Consider the following 21,631-nt stretch of genomic DNA (forward strand, 5'->3'; position numbering starts at 1 on the left):
TGCTTACTCAGAGCAAGCTGTTTATAATAGAGAATGTAGTGTGCCCAGTAATTTCACTTTATTATTCAAGTACCATTAAAATCATTGAAGTATTTCTTTCAGATTTGCAGGCAACTCTACTAAAATGAGTATTTCTACCCAATCTACAATTATAACATGCTCACTGTTAATGCAATAGCTTCAGGGAAGGGTTTTGCTTTGTTTTTAGATTTCAGTCTGTTCCATTGACTGACAGGACATCCACTGACTCTGTAGCCTTAGTTCAGTCTTACTGAAAGCCGAGACATATGGACTGACTGTCATCAGATACTCACTGTGATTTCACTAAAGGATTTCAGTAATAAGGCACAAGCTGAAATCTATACTGTTTTCTCGTATTACATAGACCTCAATAAAAAGCTTACACATGTATAATGTCTGGGAACTTAGAGTAATGCATAATTGAGCCATTAACAGCACAAAGTAATAGCATTTCCTTGAAGAAAGCTGCCAGTGAAAGACAATACCTGCAGTGGCACGGCAGAAGTGTGAATATTTCTTCTACATTTAGAACATGTTTTTATTCCTATCAGCTGTCATTATGCTTGTCAATACCTAACCAAGCTATTGAGAGATAAGGGAACCCTCATTCTGATTCCTTACAAATACTCAGTGAAAAAAGATAATTTTCAGTACCTAACCAAGTTAATGACCCTGCAAAATGTTAGGACACATTTTATTTTTTTCAGTAGTTATTCTGTCCCATGACCATCATGGTATTGTCTGCTGGAATGGCAGTGTTGCCTCATGTATCATTGACTAACCAAAGTTTTTAAATAAAGATATCACATGTAACAAATCCATCTTTCAGAACTGCTTTGTTATTATTGGAAATCTGATTATGAAAACTTCATTAAATATGTCAACTGGCACAAGAACTCTGCCTCACAACGGGTAACTCTGAATGGTTCCACTGGTTGAGGAATATTTTGAGGAATATTTTAAGCGTGTTTACTGAGTTATTTTATGCAATATAAAAGCACTTAGGGCATTTGGGGATAAAAAAGCTGCAACAAATAACATTGAAGTGGCTGAATAAAGTAGACATGTGACATGTATAAAGTAGATTATTTTGAGGTAGACTAGTTGCAACAATTGTAAATAAACTCTTGTAAACAAACTAAACCTAGAGTAGTCCAAACTTCCATTAATTCCCTTCACATTGTTTTATTAAAGTTTTTAATAACAATAAACAAAAATTAACAACTTATCACATATATTCAGCACTGCTGAATATATATAATATATATATATTATATATAATATATTCACAGACCATCATGAAACACTGTTTGACAGCATATTTTGCTTTTACCCCTAGAAATTATTTTGGTGTGGATACCAAGAATGTAATAGAGCATTAAAGTGCAAAGAAAACATCAGATTAACAAGAACCTCATCTTGTTCTGGTGTGAAGGCAATATGCTACTACCTGTGCAATATGGTCTCAGCCCCTTTCACTAGAGCACGTGGCAGTCAGTAGCACTTTGATTCACAGGGATCCATGTTCAGCAACAGTAGTTGATACTTCATGCTCATCTTCACTTACACACAAAATTAAATTAAAAGTAAACACCACTTACTTGCTTTTTCCTTTGTATACTGTAGCATAGGACCCTTCCCCTAGTTTTTCCAGTTTTTCATACGAGTCTGCTTTTCCAAACTTAGGGCTTGTAGGCTAAACAAAGGAAAAAAAGAAAACCTTTCAGCATTGAACCCATAACATTAAATGCTTTGATTCAGCCTTTAGAGACCAAATATCATTATCAAGGCTCATAGTTATGCCTGTTTTCAGTAACCAACAACAAAAAATTAATTAATAGGGAAAAAAAAAAATTGTTCTACAACCCAGATGGTAGTTTCTAATATCAACCATACACTTACATCACTGGATCTATCAAAAGGATTTTGTTCTTAATCAAAGAGATGGTTCTGTTTTATTTTTCACATATATCACTTCATAGAGGGAAAAAGACCATTAACAACTAAAGCATCTTATCCATGTTTAGAGATATAAACAGCAGCCTTAATCTGTCCTACAAAATCAGAGTAATAAAGCTGTTTAATCATTTTTTCTTTCTCATATTTTTTAGACTAAAGCCCATCCAAAAACATTTCCCTTAATAGTCAATGTCCCATTAAATCAATCATTGTTCAGATAGTGGTCAAAATGCTAGAGGAAAGCATCTTTAATGATGTCATCTTCTGAATTAAGATTACAATCTTCAGAGGTGGGTATAATCACATCATACTTTAATATACATTTTACATAGTTGTAAAATGTATACTTAACACTTGCAGCCTAAGTGAGGAGTCTAAAACTGAACCAAGCTAAGGAATGATTCTTGCTCAAAGGGCCAGATAGCTCAGCTGGCCTTTGTGATGGGTTGATACTTGCCCCACTTTTACAGAGTCCTAACAGAGAGCAAATCAACTCTGCAAAAACAGAAATTCACCTGACCATTCTGAAATTCTGACAAAATGTTTGACTTATTTGAACTGCACCCTATTTTCCCACATTTCCCCATTTTCCAGTTGTCTGGAAGGAAAGGGAATTTTATTTTTTCTCGAAGACCAGATGGACACTGCAAAGAACTGACCTGCAGCTGCCCTCAGCATCACCTACACATCTTTTAGATTGCAGTGCTCAGATATCCTTCCTGTCCTAAACCAAGCGAAAGATCATAGAGGAAGTTTGGAGGGCCAGCACTAACACTCAAATCACACAGAGTGACCAATTTCATAGTACTTTTGTTAAGTGCCACAAAGAAAAGCAGACAAGCACACGTGGCATGGTTAAGGCTGAATTCAGCTGGGATGAGCCATGTGCAGCTGAACACATGGTGCCCTCACATTCAGGATCCTGTATCTGATTTACAAAAAGGATTCATGCATCAGTTTTTTGCAAGGAAGCAAACATTACAGCACAGGGCACATCTGTGTGTAAATTCTTGCTAAGCCATGGTTGATAGTTTTTAATCAACTGACCCTAAAAATTACTTTTATTTAAATAGGCAGGGGCATCCCAGGTAAGCTGACTTGGTGCCTCAAACTTGTCCACCACACCCAATTAACCATTAGCCATAAAATGCAAATGTTCTCTTTATTCAACTATTCTTCATTTGTCCTATGGAAAAATTCTGGCACTTTGGCAACTATATCAGGTTTTTCTGATATCAACATTCCAGCTTTCAATTCAATGGCATAAGGACATACATATGTAGGTTTGCAAAACTGAGCCCTTTCACCTCTCTCCAATACAAAGAACAACCCATTATTTTGCTATCCAATTTCTAAGTATCAGTAGACTTACACTAATCTACCATAAGGAAAATAAGGAAACTCTCAGATCTTTTTCCTGCTACATTATTTGGAACACTTCATTATAGATAAGGCTGTAATATTCTTGGTTTCCAATCTGTGCTTAAAAAGGCATTCTGCCTGGTTAAAAACAAATTTTAGGATTTAAAAATAATTTTTATTACAGATGTCACTAACAGAGGTGACTAAAATATTTATTCAAGTAGCCTTGTCATTTAGCTATCCAATTATAAAGTAATGCAACATGAAAGAAACCTCAGAAAAAAAGTGGTCAGATGTTTAAACATCTTGCATGTAATGAAGAGGGAGCACAAAGTATTTCCCAAATTGCAGGCTGCAATGAACACACAGTGAGTAGCTTTGTTTGGAGTGGAAATGCTGCCCTAGTTAACAGTGAATAGTTCACTGTTGGCTTCCTCATAGCGATAGAGAGAAAGGGCAGGGTGTATACATGTGTTTCACATCCATTCTTATTTTCACACTGAGATTTACTTTTATTCTCTGCCTCTGGAAACCATAATCTAAAGGTCACAACAACTTGTAAAGCCTTAAGATCTTGATAGGAAACAGGATGCCTTTATTCCATTACCACACAGTAAATCATCAACAATAGTTATTCCTACAACCTCAAGCTCCTTTCTCCATATAAACATATATTTTTTTAATTAAAAAAGGTTCATTCTGAGGCAAAAGAATATATATAATAATATAAATAATTTGCATGATACTTCTTAATGAAATGCCAAAACACTCATCATATTGCAATTACTTTAGACAATGTAGGGACAGCTTTAACATTTCCCCAATATTTTCTGCATTTTCTAAAAATGAAATCTCATACACTAATTACAAATTGCCTATAAAGTTAAGAAGTTCAGATACTTATTATATTTCCCTTTATTTCTGGATTATAAAGGAGGTGAAGACAGACAGAAATAACACAGTATATTTAAAGGAATCTAAATAATTTGAAATTCCACATGACTGATGAAAATTATAACCATTTCAGCCTACTTTCCTTTATTATTACAGTCCCCCATTCATATGGGTATTTTTTTCAGCTTCATAGATATGAATTTCATTGTTCAGATTTCTCCAATTAGCTTATCCTTTTCAACCATTTCTGTTTAAAAAAAATCATTTGTTACAACAAGGTTGGTGACTTTTTTATTACATACTAATATTAAAATCAAATCTAAAAAATCCAGTTTTAATTTCTTCTTCCAAAGTATTTTATTCCTTCTGGTAAAATACATGGGAATATGTAAACACAGAGATTGGTGCTTGTTAAATCACAGGAGTCCTTACTCTGCCTGAGATGTGGTTGACTGAAATACACATAGTGAGTGAGACATAGCCAGAGCAAATCAGATGTACAGTGCTTGCATCAGCCACTGACAGGCATCACAAGCAGCAGACTCGCAAGAAATCCCCATGTTTTACATAACTGGTGCAATCCAGACACTATTTCTCAATGGAAAAGAGTACTGGTTTTAGCTGAACACATGTATTTTGGTAAGTTTTTTCAAAGCTTTTTTTTTTGAAGATCTAACCTTACAATACTTCTACAGCTATTATTTTTCCATTTCTCTTGATCCTTCTTACTGCTTTTTAACCCTCTGAAACACCAATGGAGAATTGCAGAATGATTTTGGTTTGAAAAGGCTTTAAAGATCACCAAGTCCAGCTCTAATCCTAGCACTGCCAAGCCCACCACATATGTCCCCAAGCACCACATCTATACACATCTTTTAAATATCTCCTGCAACTGTGACTCACCCACTTCCCTGGACAGCCTTTGCCAGTTCTTTACAACCTTCCTATGTACTAAACATCATTGGGACTACTTAGGTATAAAGGAGCCTGTTGCTCCATCTTAGAGCTCCTCATTTGCTACAAAAAAAAAACAACAACCCAGCTTACAAAACTGAGAAAAAAACCCCAATGCCTAGATGCATATGTGACCAAGACTGAACTATCTAACAGCAAAAAGTTAAGCAGGCAGTAAACAACCAGGCAGCAAGAAATTGATACAACTGGAAAACTCACTGCAAAGTGAATTTTCATGCTCTGGAGAAATCTTTCAAAGAACTCAAATGAGAAAGCTAAATGGGACAAAAGGGAGTAAAGGTCCTCAGGCCTCTGAAGAACACAGTCCCAAGTCACGGTGAAAGTCAGCACAGGTCATGCTATCCCCAAGAGGACATCGGCAACTGAAGTGCAGAACAATGCAGATCTTTCCCTTCAGGAAACTCAATGGCAATTTTACTTGTTTGCCTTTACATTTCCCTTTCCTTGAAAATAGTTTTCATTAGGCAGCTTTCTTATTATAAGCCTGTATTTTTTTTCCAGTGCTAGATTAGTCTGAGAGTACCACTGAGCATAGAAGTGAGCATTTTTAGCAGCATGGCTTGCAGTAACCAAGATTAGATATTTTTTCCCCTCTGGTTAAGGAAATACAGATCATAGTAACAAGGATAGAAAGAGTATGCCAAAATGTTGAGTACAGAAATAGAAGAAGCTAGTATTTCAAACTGATGTGAGAGCAGTAAAAATAACAAAGGGAAAAAAAAAAAAGAGTATAAACTGTCTTTTCTAACCACATCATTTCAAATGGCCGTTCCATTGATACAGCCTGAAGGAGAGATAATAGGCTTAAAAAAAGGTCCTGCACTATGAATCCTTCCACTACATCGTCACGTGAATACTTCTCCTTCTCAGAATTTGTCAAAATCTATGTAATAAAAAAGGCTTTAAAGGCAAATTACACTGAAAATCACCTGACTATTCCTATAGAAGCTGTGTGGGTTATGTTCTCATGCATTTTTCATAACTGCAGAGCAGCTTGTGAATGTCACACTTAACTGTCACACTCACAAGTCTAAGTTTTAAATAGATCCTTTTTTTTCTTAACAGGAGGACATTAAACTTCAATGTAAAACCATCATTAAGAGAAAAATATTATTTTCACAGTACCTCTGTAAATTAAAGAATATCACAAGTGAATATCTGCTTTGTTATACACCTCAAAAGAAACAAACCGATTGCTAGAAAAACTTGAAAGCAAAACACAGGCCAAGAAGCTCAACTGAGATGAAATCACAAGAAGGAAAGATAGTAATTACTTTTTAACCATTTTGTCTTCTTTGTCACAAGAGTAAACCTTCTTTCACTAAACCATATGCAGGTTTCACACTAATTGCAGGTTGTATCCAACCTATAATAATAGGCCAATTTGACCATGTCTTTAAAGCTGGACTGTTTTCTAGGGCAATGTTCAAGGGATACAAAGATGTTCAAGCATTCAAGCCAAGCTTCAGTCTCAGTTCTCCCACTCTCTGATCCCATTCTGTTGCTTGCATCTTCCCAACCCTTTAACACACAGCCATAAATTAAGAGCAACCTGGGTAGAAGCAACCATAGAGCTGTCTGTGAAGGGTGCAGTTTTTAAAGCTGTTCACTTGTTCTCCAGGCTATTAGAGCACAGGAGCTGGCTCAACTGCCACATTTTATCTGCCTTTTCATCTAGAGAGTATCCCTCAGGTTAACGATTATTAACGCTTCCTTTGTGCCAGTAAAGAAAACTCCACTCTCTACACTGAACTCTGAAATTATCTTACCTCCATAAAACACACCAACCAGGAGGGATGTAGTTACCCTCATAATTAACAGGTTCCTAGCTGGAGAAGGTTACCTACATCTGAAGGGGAAGAGAGGAATAACTGGCACAGCAAGTGTTTATTTGGGCAGCCATCAGAAATGATGGCTAACTTTCACTAAAAATCAGTGTCTGTTTTAAAGCTAGATTTCTCACACAACTTGTTTGCAATGTGCTAACAGGATCAGTAGGATCATTATAGGATTTATGCTTTTTTGCTTATACTTCCTGGAGGAAAGTTGCACGAATCAGGACTGAAAATTAATAAAAGTTACAGAATCAGAAGAAAGGCTGTTCTGCCAAAAAGCATTGCTTATCCAATTCTTTTTATTTGAATGTTTATGTTTTTTACATTTATCTGAGTTAGCAGAATGATAGTGCTTTGCTTGATTTTGTTTTTAAAAAGTAAGTGACAGGTAGGAACATATACCTTACCATGACATTTAAATTAACCACCAGGGAGCTCAAGCTATTCAAGCTATATCAAGAACAAACTGATGTGTATCACTAGATAACTAAATATTGAGCAGATGGCTACTTTATACAGCATGCAATATTCTATTTACATATGGTGCAAAAGTACTATTTTAGTGGATAAAATGTGTACTCTGAATACACCAAAACTTTACCTTGCACTGGAGAGTTTGATCATGTGTCTAAAGAACAGGGATCTCAAATAAAATTTTCAGATAATTAGTCAAATCTTCTTTTAAAACCAGCTGTTTGGCAAGCTGTTTCCTTTTCAGTTGTGATTTTTTTTATCTTGTCTAGTTTATTATGTAGTATTAACTTTTCTTCATTTAAAGAGAAAAGCTTTTTCTTGCCTTGGTAGACTAAGGATTTGGCATGAGATTTTTAGAAATATAGACATAGACTGAGAGAGAGAGCACAATTATAGCTATATGTACATTATATATATATATATATATATGCACTTACATTGTGTTGGGATGGATCAGAGAAAAGGTTTGTCAAGCCAGATTTCCTTCTAACAGTGGCTGACAGGCAATGCACAGGTAGGCAAACACCTTCACAACCTCCAAGGTATCCACTACTCTGATGTGATAAAGGAAATCTTCTGATTTGCTGGAAAATTCATCCCATAATAACACAGAATTTCAATCAGCAAAAGGACTTCAGAAATCACTGTCAGAGATGTTTTCTTGTGTTCAAAGCAAGTGGAGAAGGTGGAAAGACTCCAAGTGCAAAAATTAAGCTTGTTGTACAAGAACAAACAAACAAATAGTGCTAAATTCTGTCTGTACACTACTGCACTAATTAACTACACAGGAATTCTACCATGTTTCAACAAAGTGTGACATTGACTGCAGAAAAATGCTTCATAAAACCAAGAGATTAATTTTCCAAGTGACAATGTGTGGGAGGATCATGGAGCTCCAGCTTCCCCAAACCTCTGTGTGTGTTTCATCTTTCTCATCACAAAGCACAGCGCATTTCAAAGGCAAGGACAACACAAAATGGGCAATATACCATTTGCAGAGTATTTTGTGATCATTACCAAACACTGAAACTGATACCTGTCAGAGAGGTGATAAAGCTGGTGAAATTAATCAAAGCAGAAACTAACACCCCAGGGCATTATAAACAAAGTCTTTCAGGTCACATCCTGAAAAATGTTACTTTTTGAGACAAACAAAGGACTTTCACCTGAGCAGAAGCAGTGAGGGATATGGAGACTGCAAACTTTGGCCATGTACCTTCTGTAAGACATCATTTCCACACCTGATGGCTACAGAGGACTTCAAATGATGAAAGGAAAAGACTAAATGGAAGCCTGTCTCTACTTCAGTTCCTCTGCTTATCAAGCGTAAAAAGGACAAATTGAAGGTAACATATCTCTATCAGTATATCTTAAATTAAGGCATACAGAAAGCAGAGCCAAAACTGAAACATAACTCCACAGCTGTAGCCCATATGAGCCAGAGGGCATAGCGTGTTCACAAACACTCACAGAAATTGAAATGCTTCTTCAGACTGGTATAACCTATACAAGAGGAGAATTTCCAGAGAACCAAGTATGAATTCAGTAAAGGGGGAATATGCAGCTGACATGGAAGAAAAAGATGTAATGATCAGAAGAGCAAGTAGCATGGGCATCTGCTAGACAATGTTAGGGCTAGGAAAAAAGATGAAACCCTAAACCCTTTGTTAATTCAAGTATAATTCAAAACCACAGAATGATACATTTCTGCAACTAACCACACGAGCATCACTCAATAAAATGTGTATCAGGGCATCTACTGCCTGAAGTCATGTATTCAGGTCCTGGGAATGGGAGTAAAGCATCTTGATCTTGTCTCTGCATTGGATGGCTGAACTCAAGTCTGCCAGACAGGACCAGGTGTGACCTGATCAGCAGAGGGCTAACACCACCTTTGTTGTGAACTGCTCTTCCCTCTCCATTGGCATGAACACTTTCATTGTTCCACATCCTCCTCCTTGTGAGGAAAAGTCAAACATTACTAATAATGCCTCCAAGCAGAAGGAAGAACTGAGTTCACCAAACAGAGCTATAAAAATCAGAGAGAATTACAGGAAGTTGAGAAATAAGAATTGTATTTCAAGAAATTCCTTTGCACCTCCTGTATCCAGCAAGTCTGTGTGAGTCACTGTGGACAAAGATTACCAAAAGCATATGTTTTAGCTAGGGCTCTAACCAGCAGCATACTAGTAGAGGAAGCATTAATGTCATTTACATAAGAAAATACTGGGATCATAGGAGATTGTATGGATACAGTCCAGTGCCAGCCTTCTGGAAAAGAACAAGATGCCTAAAACACAGTTTCAAAAACATCTGCTTCAAAATTCTGGAAGCAAAACAACTGAAATCCTTCAGTGTTAACAGAAGAATGTAAAAAACATTAACAGAAATTAGTAATAGCTTTTAACAGGAACAGCAGAGATGAAGAGTGAGTTAATACCACAAAATACTTAAGATTTTCTAAAAAAAATAATTTAAATTTATAGTTGTGGTGCCAAAAAATAATCAGACATCACAAACAAGTAAAAACAGTGCAAATAGATTCATTCATTCTTAATGATTGTAAAAATTTTATGGTAAGAACTCTTTGTCATGGACTCAGATGGAATACGCAAGAGACATCTTTGGCAGCAGCTATATAATGCCAAGTGATGATGAAAAAGCAAATTTGTTTTTGCTACAGATGGTTACATTTTAAAATGTAACCTTTTCTAAAAAGGACAGTCCCCTGGAGGCGTGACATCTTACCCGCTAAATTCACATGGGTTAAACACAGCTCATCTACAGAAAATGAATCTCTTGCCATTTCTCGTTAGAAGTCTGACAGGCTTCAGTCAAACTTCTGTAGGGAAGACAGAAGATGTCCAGAAGATAGAGCAAAACAAAGAAAGAAAAGAAAAAAGAAGAGGCAATCAACCTTTTAAATTTTTTCGCACCAAATAAGATTTGAAGTGTTACATCCATTCCACTTAGATCTGTAGTTTTCAACTCAAAGGTCACATTATTATGGATTTTTCTTGCCAAAGCATAACAGAAATAGTTTTTCAATAATTTTGAAGGTCTTTTGGGGGAAATCTGTTCTGGGAATTATTCATGAAAGATATGACATTTTATTTATCTAGTTTCTTTCAAAATACTTGAGAATAAAACTATTATGATGTGTTGCCAAGCCCTTCTCTATTATTCTTCTCTCTTGCCTCTCTCTCACAGTGTTTCTGACAAGGAGATAAATGTTATTTTTACTACTTGATTTTAAAAAGAGAATTATAAAATGTAAACAAAATCTGTCAAGTCTGATCTGTTTCTCTAAAACCAAAATCTAAATATCAAAAAGGCAATTCATGTGATTTCTTAAACTTCATGGGAAAGAATTCCTCTTCACAAATAAACAATCCTCCGCCAAATTTGCTGCATAAACATTATAGCAGCTGTAATGACATAGCAGGATAAGGAGAGGAAAATGCTTAGAAATCCTAACATCTGAAAGGAATTTCATAAATCATATTATTTTTCAAGTTCTATTTTCTAATCCTATTTCATCAATAACACTACAAATATATAAAACACATTTAATAGCAGCTATGACATTTCCTTTGTTGTTTCCAAGTAAACAATCCCTTCTTAAGCAAGAAGACCTTTATCTGGTACCTCTAATTCCACCATTTGGCACCTGCAGGGGTATCAGGACTGTGCACTTACAGAGCTGGGGCTGGAGTGTCGCCTGACTTTAGGTGATTCCTTCCCTGCAGATGAAGTTTTGAAGTTAATGCAAGCGTTGTTCTCTGAATGAACCCTCTTCACTTGATTAGTTGGCTTCTCAAACGGATCGAAACTACTCTGTGTCCTCTGAACCCGAACTTTTTTATCCTCAGGAATTGTATCCAGAGGTTTGATCACTGAATCCATTCCCTGGCAGTTCCGTGTAGACATCTTTGTGACACATATCTGAAAAGAAAAAACATCATTTGTTGACTCTAACAGGCTTAAAGTCGATATCATTCCATGCACCAGCCAGCATCAAAAAAGGCATTTCATTCACCTTCTATTTCTATGTTAAAATTGAAAACGACACCCGCATTTTACATAGGGGACACCCACATCACAATAATAATTATAAAAAGCCTATCTTTGTACAATGTAATAAAAGATCCTGGAAAAGGAAGGCAAAAGAGGAACATACATAAATTCATACATTTGTGTTTTCTTGTACAATGTGTTCCTGGCAACAGTGCCACTTCACTTCTCTCTCCAACCTAGCCACAGATATCCACAAGCAGTATTGATTTCCATTTGTTCAAAATTGGATGAGACTAAACTAAAATAAATGGTGGTAGTTTGTGTGTGCACTGGCTGGTGCTGGCTTTCCAAAGATTCAATATCGGTATATTATTGTATTTTTAAATAATGCTTATACAGTGTTATTATTATTATCACCATATGTCTCAGAAAATCAAATCAGTAAATCAATTCCCAGGCACTGAAACGTGAGACTGCAGCTTAATGGCACACTAAAGCACAGGAGTTCAATTCTTTGTTACTGTGAAGTACGACTCTGCCAAGCTCTAAAGACTGCCACTTGCTGCTTGAGCTATCAAAACACGCCATGGTTAGTTCAAAAGAAGTAAACGAGCAGAACAGCACCTTTAGATACTCCAGTCATGTACATTTCTGCTTTTAATTTCAATACCCTCCAACACATATGACATTTTTTTAAATTACACTGTTGGTGAGGGGTTGTGTTTGAGACCTCACCTTCTCTTTCACCCATGAGAGACTTGACTTTTATTTGGACAGAAAAAGAAATAGTTTCAGCTATTCAGGCTACAGGGAAAAGTTACAAAGTGTGATGCAAGCAGACCAAAGAGCCTCCTTAAATTGTAAGGCACATCAAAGTAACCTACAATGTACTTTGTCCATGACATTTGCATGTGTTTAAGTATAGACAGTGTTAATTTGCTGTCAACTAAATTGTTCACCTAAAAAAAGTTAATATTCCATTCAAGCACATATAATCTATTCTAATTTTTGAAAACTTGTCATCCTAAAACAGTTAATATAAAAAAAAAAAAGAAAATACCATTAAATCACGAGTCTTCCTTCCTAACCCAAAGTATCTCCAAGAACTTCTCAAATAAATTATTCTTTGCTATTTTCCCAGATGCATTATATGCCTTGAAATCCAACAACCTTCAATAGTTTATAGAAAATACTGGGTGACTATACCTTGTGGAGTTTGGCTTTTTTTTTTTATGATTCACTGTAACAGTAGATGAAAGATTTCTTTTCTACATTAAAAATTTAAAATATGTTTCCTGCATTGTGCCATCTGGCCAAATGATCATATATCAGGTCAGCTTTAATGAAGGACATCATTACTGTCACAAAACAGGCATTACAAGGGTTCACATTTCTTCTCACTAAAGTGATTTCTCCAAGACTAGAACTTCACCAAGTTATAACTTCCTTGAAAAAAGTGTCATTTTTTTTAATTTCCTTCCTTCCAAATGACAATTTTTTGGGGGCTTATTTTAAGACAAATATGTAATTTTGGTGTGTTACTTCAGAGAGAAAAGATAAAGAGCTGCAGCACAAAGAGTTTTTAATTAGTCTTCTTGTAAAACTCATTGGTTTCTTTTCCCTAAAACCACTCATATGCACAGATGTGTATCCACATACTCCCCACTGTCATCCCCATGTTCTTGCAATGCTTGCTACCAACAAAGATGTTTTAAAATAATGCAATTTGAAATTACTGTTAATATAGCAGCACTTCCACGTTGCTTAATCAACATGGATGTAAATAAATCAGTAATCAGAATTTCTCAGCATTTGAAAACCTATGACCTAGAAAACAGGATCAGGAGATACGGACAAAGAGTTCCAAAATGGCACTTGTCTTCCTTTCAGGTTAACAAGGCACCTGTAGCAAATTAAAATATTTGGAATACACAGCTATAAACATACTATAGATAATAATGCCATGAATGCTGCTTCTGTTGTTCCACTGGAAAATCTCCGTGTATAGGTCTAATGTGGACCATGTAAGCATGTGTTACTATTGTCTTGACTGGCATCAGTAATAATTTGGAATTAAATATTGAAGGGAGGCACTTTAGCCTTCAGCCACTTGACTGAATCTGCAGTAGGATAAAAGCCCCCACCATCATATTCCAGCTTCCAACTTCCAAATGACCAAAACCAAGATGAGCACCAACCAGCTCCCCGCTCAGAAGTCACACACCTTGGTGGATGCACGGGCTGCACACCACTGTCACCTGTGGAAAAGCCTGAAGACTGCAGAGAAATGCAAAAGTAGAGGCTGGACCCCCTGCCCATCTGCCTGTTCTGCAACTGCAGCACATCTCCTACCAGAGCTGATGAGGGGTTTAATTCATCACTTCTCTCTCACCAATATCAGTATTTCCTTGGATTCTCTCCAAATGGCTGCTGAGCAGAGTGCACTGCTGAAGCCAGCAAAGCTAAGCTTATGCCACTGTTGCAGGCTACACATTTCCAGACTGTCTACCCTGCCTATAAAACACTGAAGAGAAACAATATTTAAGCATTTGTTTTACATTCTGCCGTCCACTGACAGGCCAGCTTCATGCTGAAACTCTGTTCTATGAAATCTGAAAGGACCAGGTCTAGAAGGTCAGCACTGAGCACTGGTCATAACCAGCTTAAGGACACAAACTCATTGATGGTTTCAGGTTTCCCTCCATCAGCAATCTCAGGCTAGCACAGTAGAGCAGGAGTGCTGATGGGCTGCTCCTGTGCTCCAGCTAAGGGTACAACTTATTCTGTAGTGGCTTATCATGCAAAAAAAAGCAACAATGTGCTAAGCAAAACTGAAACAGAATTTACTTTGGAAATCTTCCTCTGTATATAAATGATTATAGATTTCACCAGCTTGACCACACCACCTTTAGGAACATTATAGATTTGATTTTTTTACTCTAATTCAGCCTTTTAAATATAATTTTCCCTTGTACAGCATAACTGCTGCTTATAAATTTCAACTTATCAAAGGATATGTACAAATACTTAGCATCAGAAGGTGTTAGATGTGTAAACCAGTGTCTACCACCCGGTAGCTCCTTGCTGGCAATCAGAAGAAGCCTAACACACCTTCTCATTTCCAGATTTCTTTTTGCATATTTTCCAGTCAAACACAGTATTTGTCACAAAGAACACTGGTTCATTTTCAGGATCTTTCAGATGCTCCTGGGTGATCCTCTGGGATAGTGAGACTCCCTGTAAGAACATTCTGCCACCTCTAAGACCAGGCTTTTCTTTTTACCCCGTTTCATTTGTTCTATCTACCTAAGTCACAGGTTCTTCAGAGTGGGCACTATTCTTTTACTGACCTTTCTTTTACACACAGAACAGCCCTAGCACACCTCAATGAAGATGAGAAACCAGAAACTTATGGAAACTTTTCCCAATGCAGCCTCAAAACTGGGTAATTTTGTTGAGTATCTAATTTAGCTACAGTTACCAGAATGCAAAACAAAGTGAAACAAGCTGTTACATATAGGAAGTCAATATCTAGGATTCATTAGCCCTCCCTATCTATGTGATGCCATGGTTAAAACAGTGCAACCCAGACACTCACTGAGATGCTGTAAATGCCACCACAGTCAAAACTGGGGCTACATGAAGATGTGATATTCAATGGCACCTTAACTCTTAAAATACTGACCTCAAACATATGCGGAGACAATAAACATTGACCTTGTTTTGTCATACACAAGATGATAAGTATGATTTATAAAATGCAATCAAGGAGAAGAAAATTTAAGTATGAATATTCTGTGCATTTAAAGAAAACTCTGTCTAGCCAACTGCATTTAGCAGTTTAAATTGTCATTTCTTTAAATCAAGTAATCATATAAGTAAACATTAAGGTATGTCAACACTTGAAGTGATTCTTTCCCCTTCAGGAGCTTCTTCCACCAAAAACTACATTCAAGGCAAAATTTTCTGAGGTATAAACTATTTCCAAAACTACTTGGCTTTTAAAAGTAGGGCAGTGGAACCACTCTTATCTCTTTCAGATGGGGTATTTTTTGCCAGCAGATCTCACAACTATGAGGAACAGAGGTATGGGATCTTCATTTATGCTTTAACTTTTCTTTACAGGAAACAGGATTTAAAATAAGCCAATCAACACACTTAATAGCTATAAATTATTATAGGTATAACAGGGAATACACAAAAAAAAAACCTGCAACATGTATGGATTGTTCAAGAAAATATTACTATCCTTCCAACCCTCATACCAGATATAAAAGGCTCAAGGAATTCACTGGACTATTCACCACTTCCAACTTCTGGCATGTTAGGTGGCCCCAGACATGAAAAGTAAAAGAAGAAATAGCTGGTCTGTCACCAAGGTTCCAACCTCACAGGAATCTCAGTACCTGAGAGAACCATGATGAAAAATGTATGTTGGCAAAAATGGCAGGAGAGGGACTGAGACAAGGAGCAGATGATTAAAAAAAAAAAAATCGAGAAGGGTTAAAAAGGAAAGACAAAACAATGGGATTGGTATGTATGGTATTCACACCGGAGAATTTCACATGTAGAACATTCAATCCCAAAGTCTCTGTTTTGGTTCTAAGATCAAAATCCTGAAAAGGCTAAACTAGACCCCAATGCCAATCTCCCTTTAAGGAGATTTGCTTTTCTACACTGAAAACAGAGTGGTCCTCCAGAAAATCATTTTTTGTGTTTCGAATTACTCTTTGAACACTTCCAAAGCAGCACTCAGAAACTGCCCAGGCACTCGGTATCTTGTGGGAAAGTATTTAATCCAGAAAATAGCAATGACTATTCCTACTCAGTGAGGCAACAGCATTGATAGCTGAGACTCCCTGATCCCAGATCTGATTTCCAGATCTTGGAAAAAATATCCCTGTCAGCCCAGGCGTGCTCCAACAGAAGCACCTCAACATGAGCATCCTGCCCATTACATTTCCCACACATGGATCATTAATGTCAACACATTACTGTACTTCCCCAAGTTGTCTCACGTGCTGCTGCCAAGCCATATACATTCTCCATAATCTGATTATTGAAATAAACCCATTATCAAAATTTGTCCACAATTGTTTACTCAATCTCAACTGAAAAAGTAAGACAAAATGAGACATCATGATGAGACATTTGGCCACTTAAAGCCTCCAGTGCAAACAACTACTCTGCAGCTACCTAAAGAACCCTTTTCTACTTTTAAAAGAAATCACAAGAGGAAGATTTATCTAGAAAATCAGAATATTTGTGTCAATTTCAGGTATTACTTGAGCTGTCACAGATTCTGGCAATGTAAAGCAAAATAAAATGCAGCAGCACAAAAGTTAGTGCAGCTTGATATTAAAAGTTATTTTAGTGTTTCTCTGTGATTTTTCATTAATTTAAGGTAAAAAGGGCCAGAACATTCAAGAGAGAGTTCCTCATGTTAGAATGACATAGTTTATACTTTGTAACTTTCTTAGTTGTGGCAAAGAATACAGCTGAAGTTAAGAGACTGAAATCACAAGGAGAGTAATTTTGCTCCATGTGTAAAGCTCAGTAATAAGCCCTATTAAATAAATAAAAATCAGCATAATTATTCATGGAACAATTTCTAAATAAAGATGACTCTTTGAATCACCTTAAATCTCATTTCAAGCAATACTCCTTAATCTGCATTTGGGATTAATGTGAAAATAATGAATGGTATATCAGATGTAGTTATTGTGATACAGTTTCAATGAAAGATTTTTTCACTTCATCACTGTCAGCAAAATTAAGAGGCCCCAAAGAAACAGGATTCTTGAAATTAAAGGTTGCTAGACTAAGTCATTTACTGTTTAAAGTCATATAGCATTGAAAGAGTGATACTGATCAGCTAAACCATGTAAGTAATTTATCGTCTCACAGTCCATGAATTTTAAAACAGTCATGACTGACCCTGGAATTAATCACCTGTTTGGGCACTTTGTAAAATACAGACTGTCCCATATCAGTGGAATTTATTCATGTGAATAAAGACATCCTCAGTAACAAAGAACAACCAATTCTGGCTGAACAGGTCATACATCCTACCACACAGAAGAAAAAAGTTTAAAATGCTTGTACAGTGTAAAGACAGCCTACTCTGAAGCTCATCACCTCTTTCAGGAAGCTGCATTATATCTGGGTTTTAATTCTTACATTTAACACTACAATGCTTACTTTAGTCATCCAGTAGATACAGACTTATGTAAAATATCAAGAAAATTTCCAACCATCTACAATTTTCTATTGGTTATTGCCACTGTGTAAATCTGGGGGAAAAAGTGACAGGTTTGGTAAATATCCAAGTGGATATCCAAAGCTGCTACTGAAAAATCTGAAGGAAATATCTGCATTCCACCCATTTGCACCATTCCAGGAGATGTAGGATGAAAAGACCAGATACAGTGAAACCCAAGATCTAGCATGCATCAAGAAAAATGAAAAAAATTTAAATTACTGAGTGATGTGAGGTAAGGAAATCATTCAACCTCTCCACAGCTCCATTTTTCAGTTCACAACTGTGATCCTGCCCCTATCACAAGCAGAAACTGGGAGTGCTAATTAAGTTTGTAAAGCACTTGGGCTTTTTTAAGTGAAAAGTTATGAAGATATAAATTATAATTTGTAGAGCCAAAGCCCATTGGAAGTAGTGCAACAATCTCATTATTACAGACAATAAGACTTAGCAGCTGCATTTAGCTGAGAGATGTATAAAGAATAAGATATATAGTTAAGTGACCACTGGTTCAGCAGCTGAATTGCTTAGAACATAAGCCTGCCATTAATTTTCACTGGAAAAATCCTATCTGGATACAAGTTTTTATTACCTTTTATAAACATGTTATTTTCTATCACGCTTTGGTACCATGGCAATTGAGAACACAAGTCATCTGCAGATTCTGGCATCCCTGGAATTTGACATTTGCTACTTATAAAACACAGTTTGGGAATGTTCTGTAGTATTATAAGCAGCTTTGTTCAAAATAAAAATGCAGCTATCTGCAGATTCATTCTCTTTGCAGAACAAAGCAATAGGGAATCTCTTTCTCATTACAAACAAAAGTCTTGCCTGCTTCTTCTCGGTTCATCTGGTAGCACTCTCCATCCTCCCCAAGAGAGGGTCAGCAAATGGCTGCTGCACCCACAAGCAGAAACATGCAGCAGTTCAGAAGAGAGCTCAGTTGGTGAGAACTCTCAACATGGGAAAAGATCCACAAAGAACAAGAGATGAGATAAGGGAGCGGATAAAATTGTGAGAGGGGAAGTAGAGCATGTAATGCTGCACGACATCACCAGCCAGCTCATACCAGAGCTACCAGTGCAATCAGGCTCATACTTGAGAGAGGTCCTTGAACACGCTCACCCCTCCCTGTAATCACCTCCACCAGCCTCTTGGTCTGAAGATTTGATGGGCATAGCTAAAAGAAGCTGAAAAACAACTGGAGTATGATGGAAAAATAAAAAAAATAAAAAAATAGGGAGATGGTGGAAAGGAAGGAAGATGTAAGGAAAAAATGGTTGCAAAAAAAAGACACTTCTTTTCCTCTCCTGTGTCCCAGACCTATATGGCCTCTCTTTGTGTCCCAGAACTATAATTCACATTCTTGGGTAATATTTATTTAACTTTAGTTGGCCACAGAGACTGCTATGAGCTAGCAAATGCAACTGAAAACAGAGCTCAGAGACTGGAAATGGTATCTGGGGATATGGTATGCTCCTTGCTGTACCTATCACAGACTTACTCATACACCTCCCACAGCCCATCTCAAAGGCACTCGCCCAAAATGGCCGTTCCATTTCCAAAGTCAAAGCTGATGTTAAACCAACTGTCATTGTCATATGGAAGAAGGCGAATATAAAAAGGTCACTGAAGTGCCAGATGGGAGAATTTTTGAACTAGAAGCTCTGACATTAATTCTCTGTGTTTGTCTGAAACACTGAACTCAATGAGCTGATTAAATGTCTGTGCTGAATTGCCAAGTGAGAAAAAAGTCACTCTCAGAGAAAGACCAGCTGATCAGACCTGGGGTAGGAATCCCAGTTGCATAAAAATCTCAAAACATTTTTACCTTTATCAAGGAAAATAACATTTTATACTAGAAGTTAAAGCTGGCTACACAATTCTTTCCTTTCACCACCAACAAACCAAGAGCCACAATACAGTACTTATTTATTCTGCTAACTTGATACCTAAATATTAGCATATTTTCTGAGTCAAGCACAATCCTGAAATCAGCAATTATTGAAAATTATTTTAGGTGCCCTCAACATGGTAAGGAGAAGCTGAGCATTTCTAAACTTATTTTTTTTCTGTTCACAGCACAGCCTAACTTCAGAAAAGTGAGTTTCCAATCCATTAAAGTTGATGTTCCTCTCCTTGGAGAGAAAAAAGGTCCAGTTTTCAAGAGAGTCTGGATTAGATTTTAGGTCTATAAAAGCCTACATACCTCCTCAAAGCAAAACTCTGTTCTCTGACAACAGACGTCAGGAGGAGTCACCTAAGGACAGGGTCTCAGAAAAAGGTCACACCGAAGTCCTGACAGCCTCTAACATTCATGAAAAGAGACAGAAACTCAACAGAGCTGATCTAAAGGGGCATCTTGCTCTATTTCTGTCCTGATGACCCAAAATACAGTAATTGTGTCAGTAATAAAGCCCGGCAAATAAGTTCTTCCTTTTACTTGCACAGTGTTCACATTTGTCACGGTGGAATGTAATGCAACACGCCATGCAAGCCTCTCCTGAAATTGCAACCAGGTTGCTGCTACCATTAACCTTGGATGCAGACTTGCTGCATCCAAAAGTAGGAGGGTCATTCCTCCAATAAACCAAACAGGAGAGCGCAGTTGAGGATCAGCAGAGGTGTCAGTGTGGGAGAGGCAGCTTCCAGTGCCAGGCACGAGCCAAGGATGCCTTGGTAACCAGAAAGGCGGTGGAGAAAGCTTCTGAACATAAACACTCTCCTGAGAAATTGTGACAGGTGGTTTTTATACTCTTTTACTTAGTTACCCACTTGTATCTGTTGTCTATCCTCCTCTTTAACCATATGAACATGATTTAAAAATAAAGAGTAAAAAAATATTTTCAATCCCTTTTCCATATCAGCCTCCTGCTCCAACAGATGGCTCCATGTGCCAGTGCTAGTTTATACAGTTTTCTTTCCATAAGTGCATTATTAGTGGTTCTGTGTGAACAGTATATTAAGTCTTTCTGAGTTTACAGGTTTATAATTTTATTCTATCTTCCAAAACTCCCCCTGATCATGAAGTTATCAAAGGCATATCCATAAATGCAGTAAGTCTTCCCACTACCAAGATCAAGTGTGAGAAATCTTGAGAGACTTGACAACAAAATGCCTATTCTTGCTAGATTCTGAGGCTGTCAGTAAGGTTTTTAAGAAAATAAATTGTAAACAACTCCATGCCTTGGAAATAACTTCTACCCAGTTCCTTTAGGCTCCTTTGCCTATCCCTAGCAAGCCTCTTGATTCTTTCACAGTTATCAGCAAGTACTTCAGACTGAAACTAAAATAAAATGTCCTCTTACAAGCAGGGACTGCAATAAAAACACTGGTGTTGGTGAGATCCAGTCATACAACTGACAGTATAAGACTTTAGCCCAACTACACAGACCTTTCACATATATGGTCTTCACATAAATGCTGAAGAGCACTTTGTTAATTAAAAGACGAGATGAAGGGGATAGGTCATGCAATAATCTTTGTGAAATATACACATTTGCAGGTGGAGAGGTTTTGCAGCTATCCTTTGGTGTGATGACAACCTTCATTGCAGTGGAGCAGTATGCATGTTGCATGGTCACTAACAAATCAATGCCACTCTCACATCAGCTTCAGCAGATGTTTTAAAAGTACTTTGAAAGAAATAATTCAAGAATAGAATGGTAAATTAGTTTGGCTCTTTTTCCTTCAGACCATTTCCTTCATTAAAAAAACCAAAACTACTTACTTCATTCTTTCCCCTGTTTTCTTCATTTTTCTTCTTTTATTTTCCTTTTTAACTCTCTTTAGCAAAAGCCAGACAATAAACTAGGTAATGAGAGTTGCTTGC

General features: G+C 36.9%; 1 protein-coding gene across 11 annotated transcripts in view; it reads right to left on the reverse strand.

The window, feature by feature from the left end:
* Positions 1-21,631, reverse strand: part of CDK14 (cyclin dependent kinase 14) — a 341,278-nt gene that overhangs the window by 247,846 nt on the left and 71,801 nt on the right. For all 11 annotated transcript variants that reach the window (XM_086857927.1, XM_086857960.1, XM_086857948.1 and 8 more), the window contains 2 exons: positions 11,220-11,465; positions 1,623-1,717 (listed from right to left, as the gene is read on the reverse strand). In XM_086857927.1, coding sequence (XP_086714053.1) covers positions 1,623-1,717; positions 11,220-11,465 — 341 coding nt within the window. The remainder of the gene's footprint in view (positions 1-1,622; positions 1,718-11,219; positions 11,466-21,631) is intronic.

Source organism: Cyanistes caeruleus, chromosome 1 (assembly GCF_971803275.1).
Source record: "Cyanistes caeruleus chromosome 1, bCyaCae1.hap1.1, whole genome shotgun sequence".
Lineage (NCBI taxonomy): Eukaryota > Metazoa > Chordata > Aves > Passeriformes > Paridae > Cyanistes > Cyanistes caeruleus.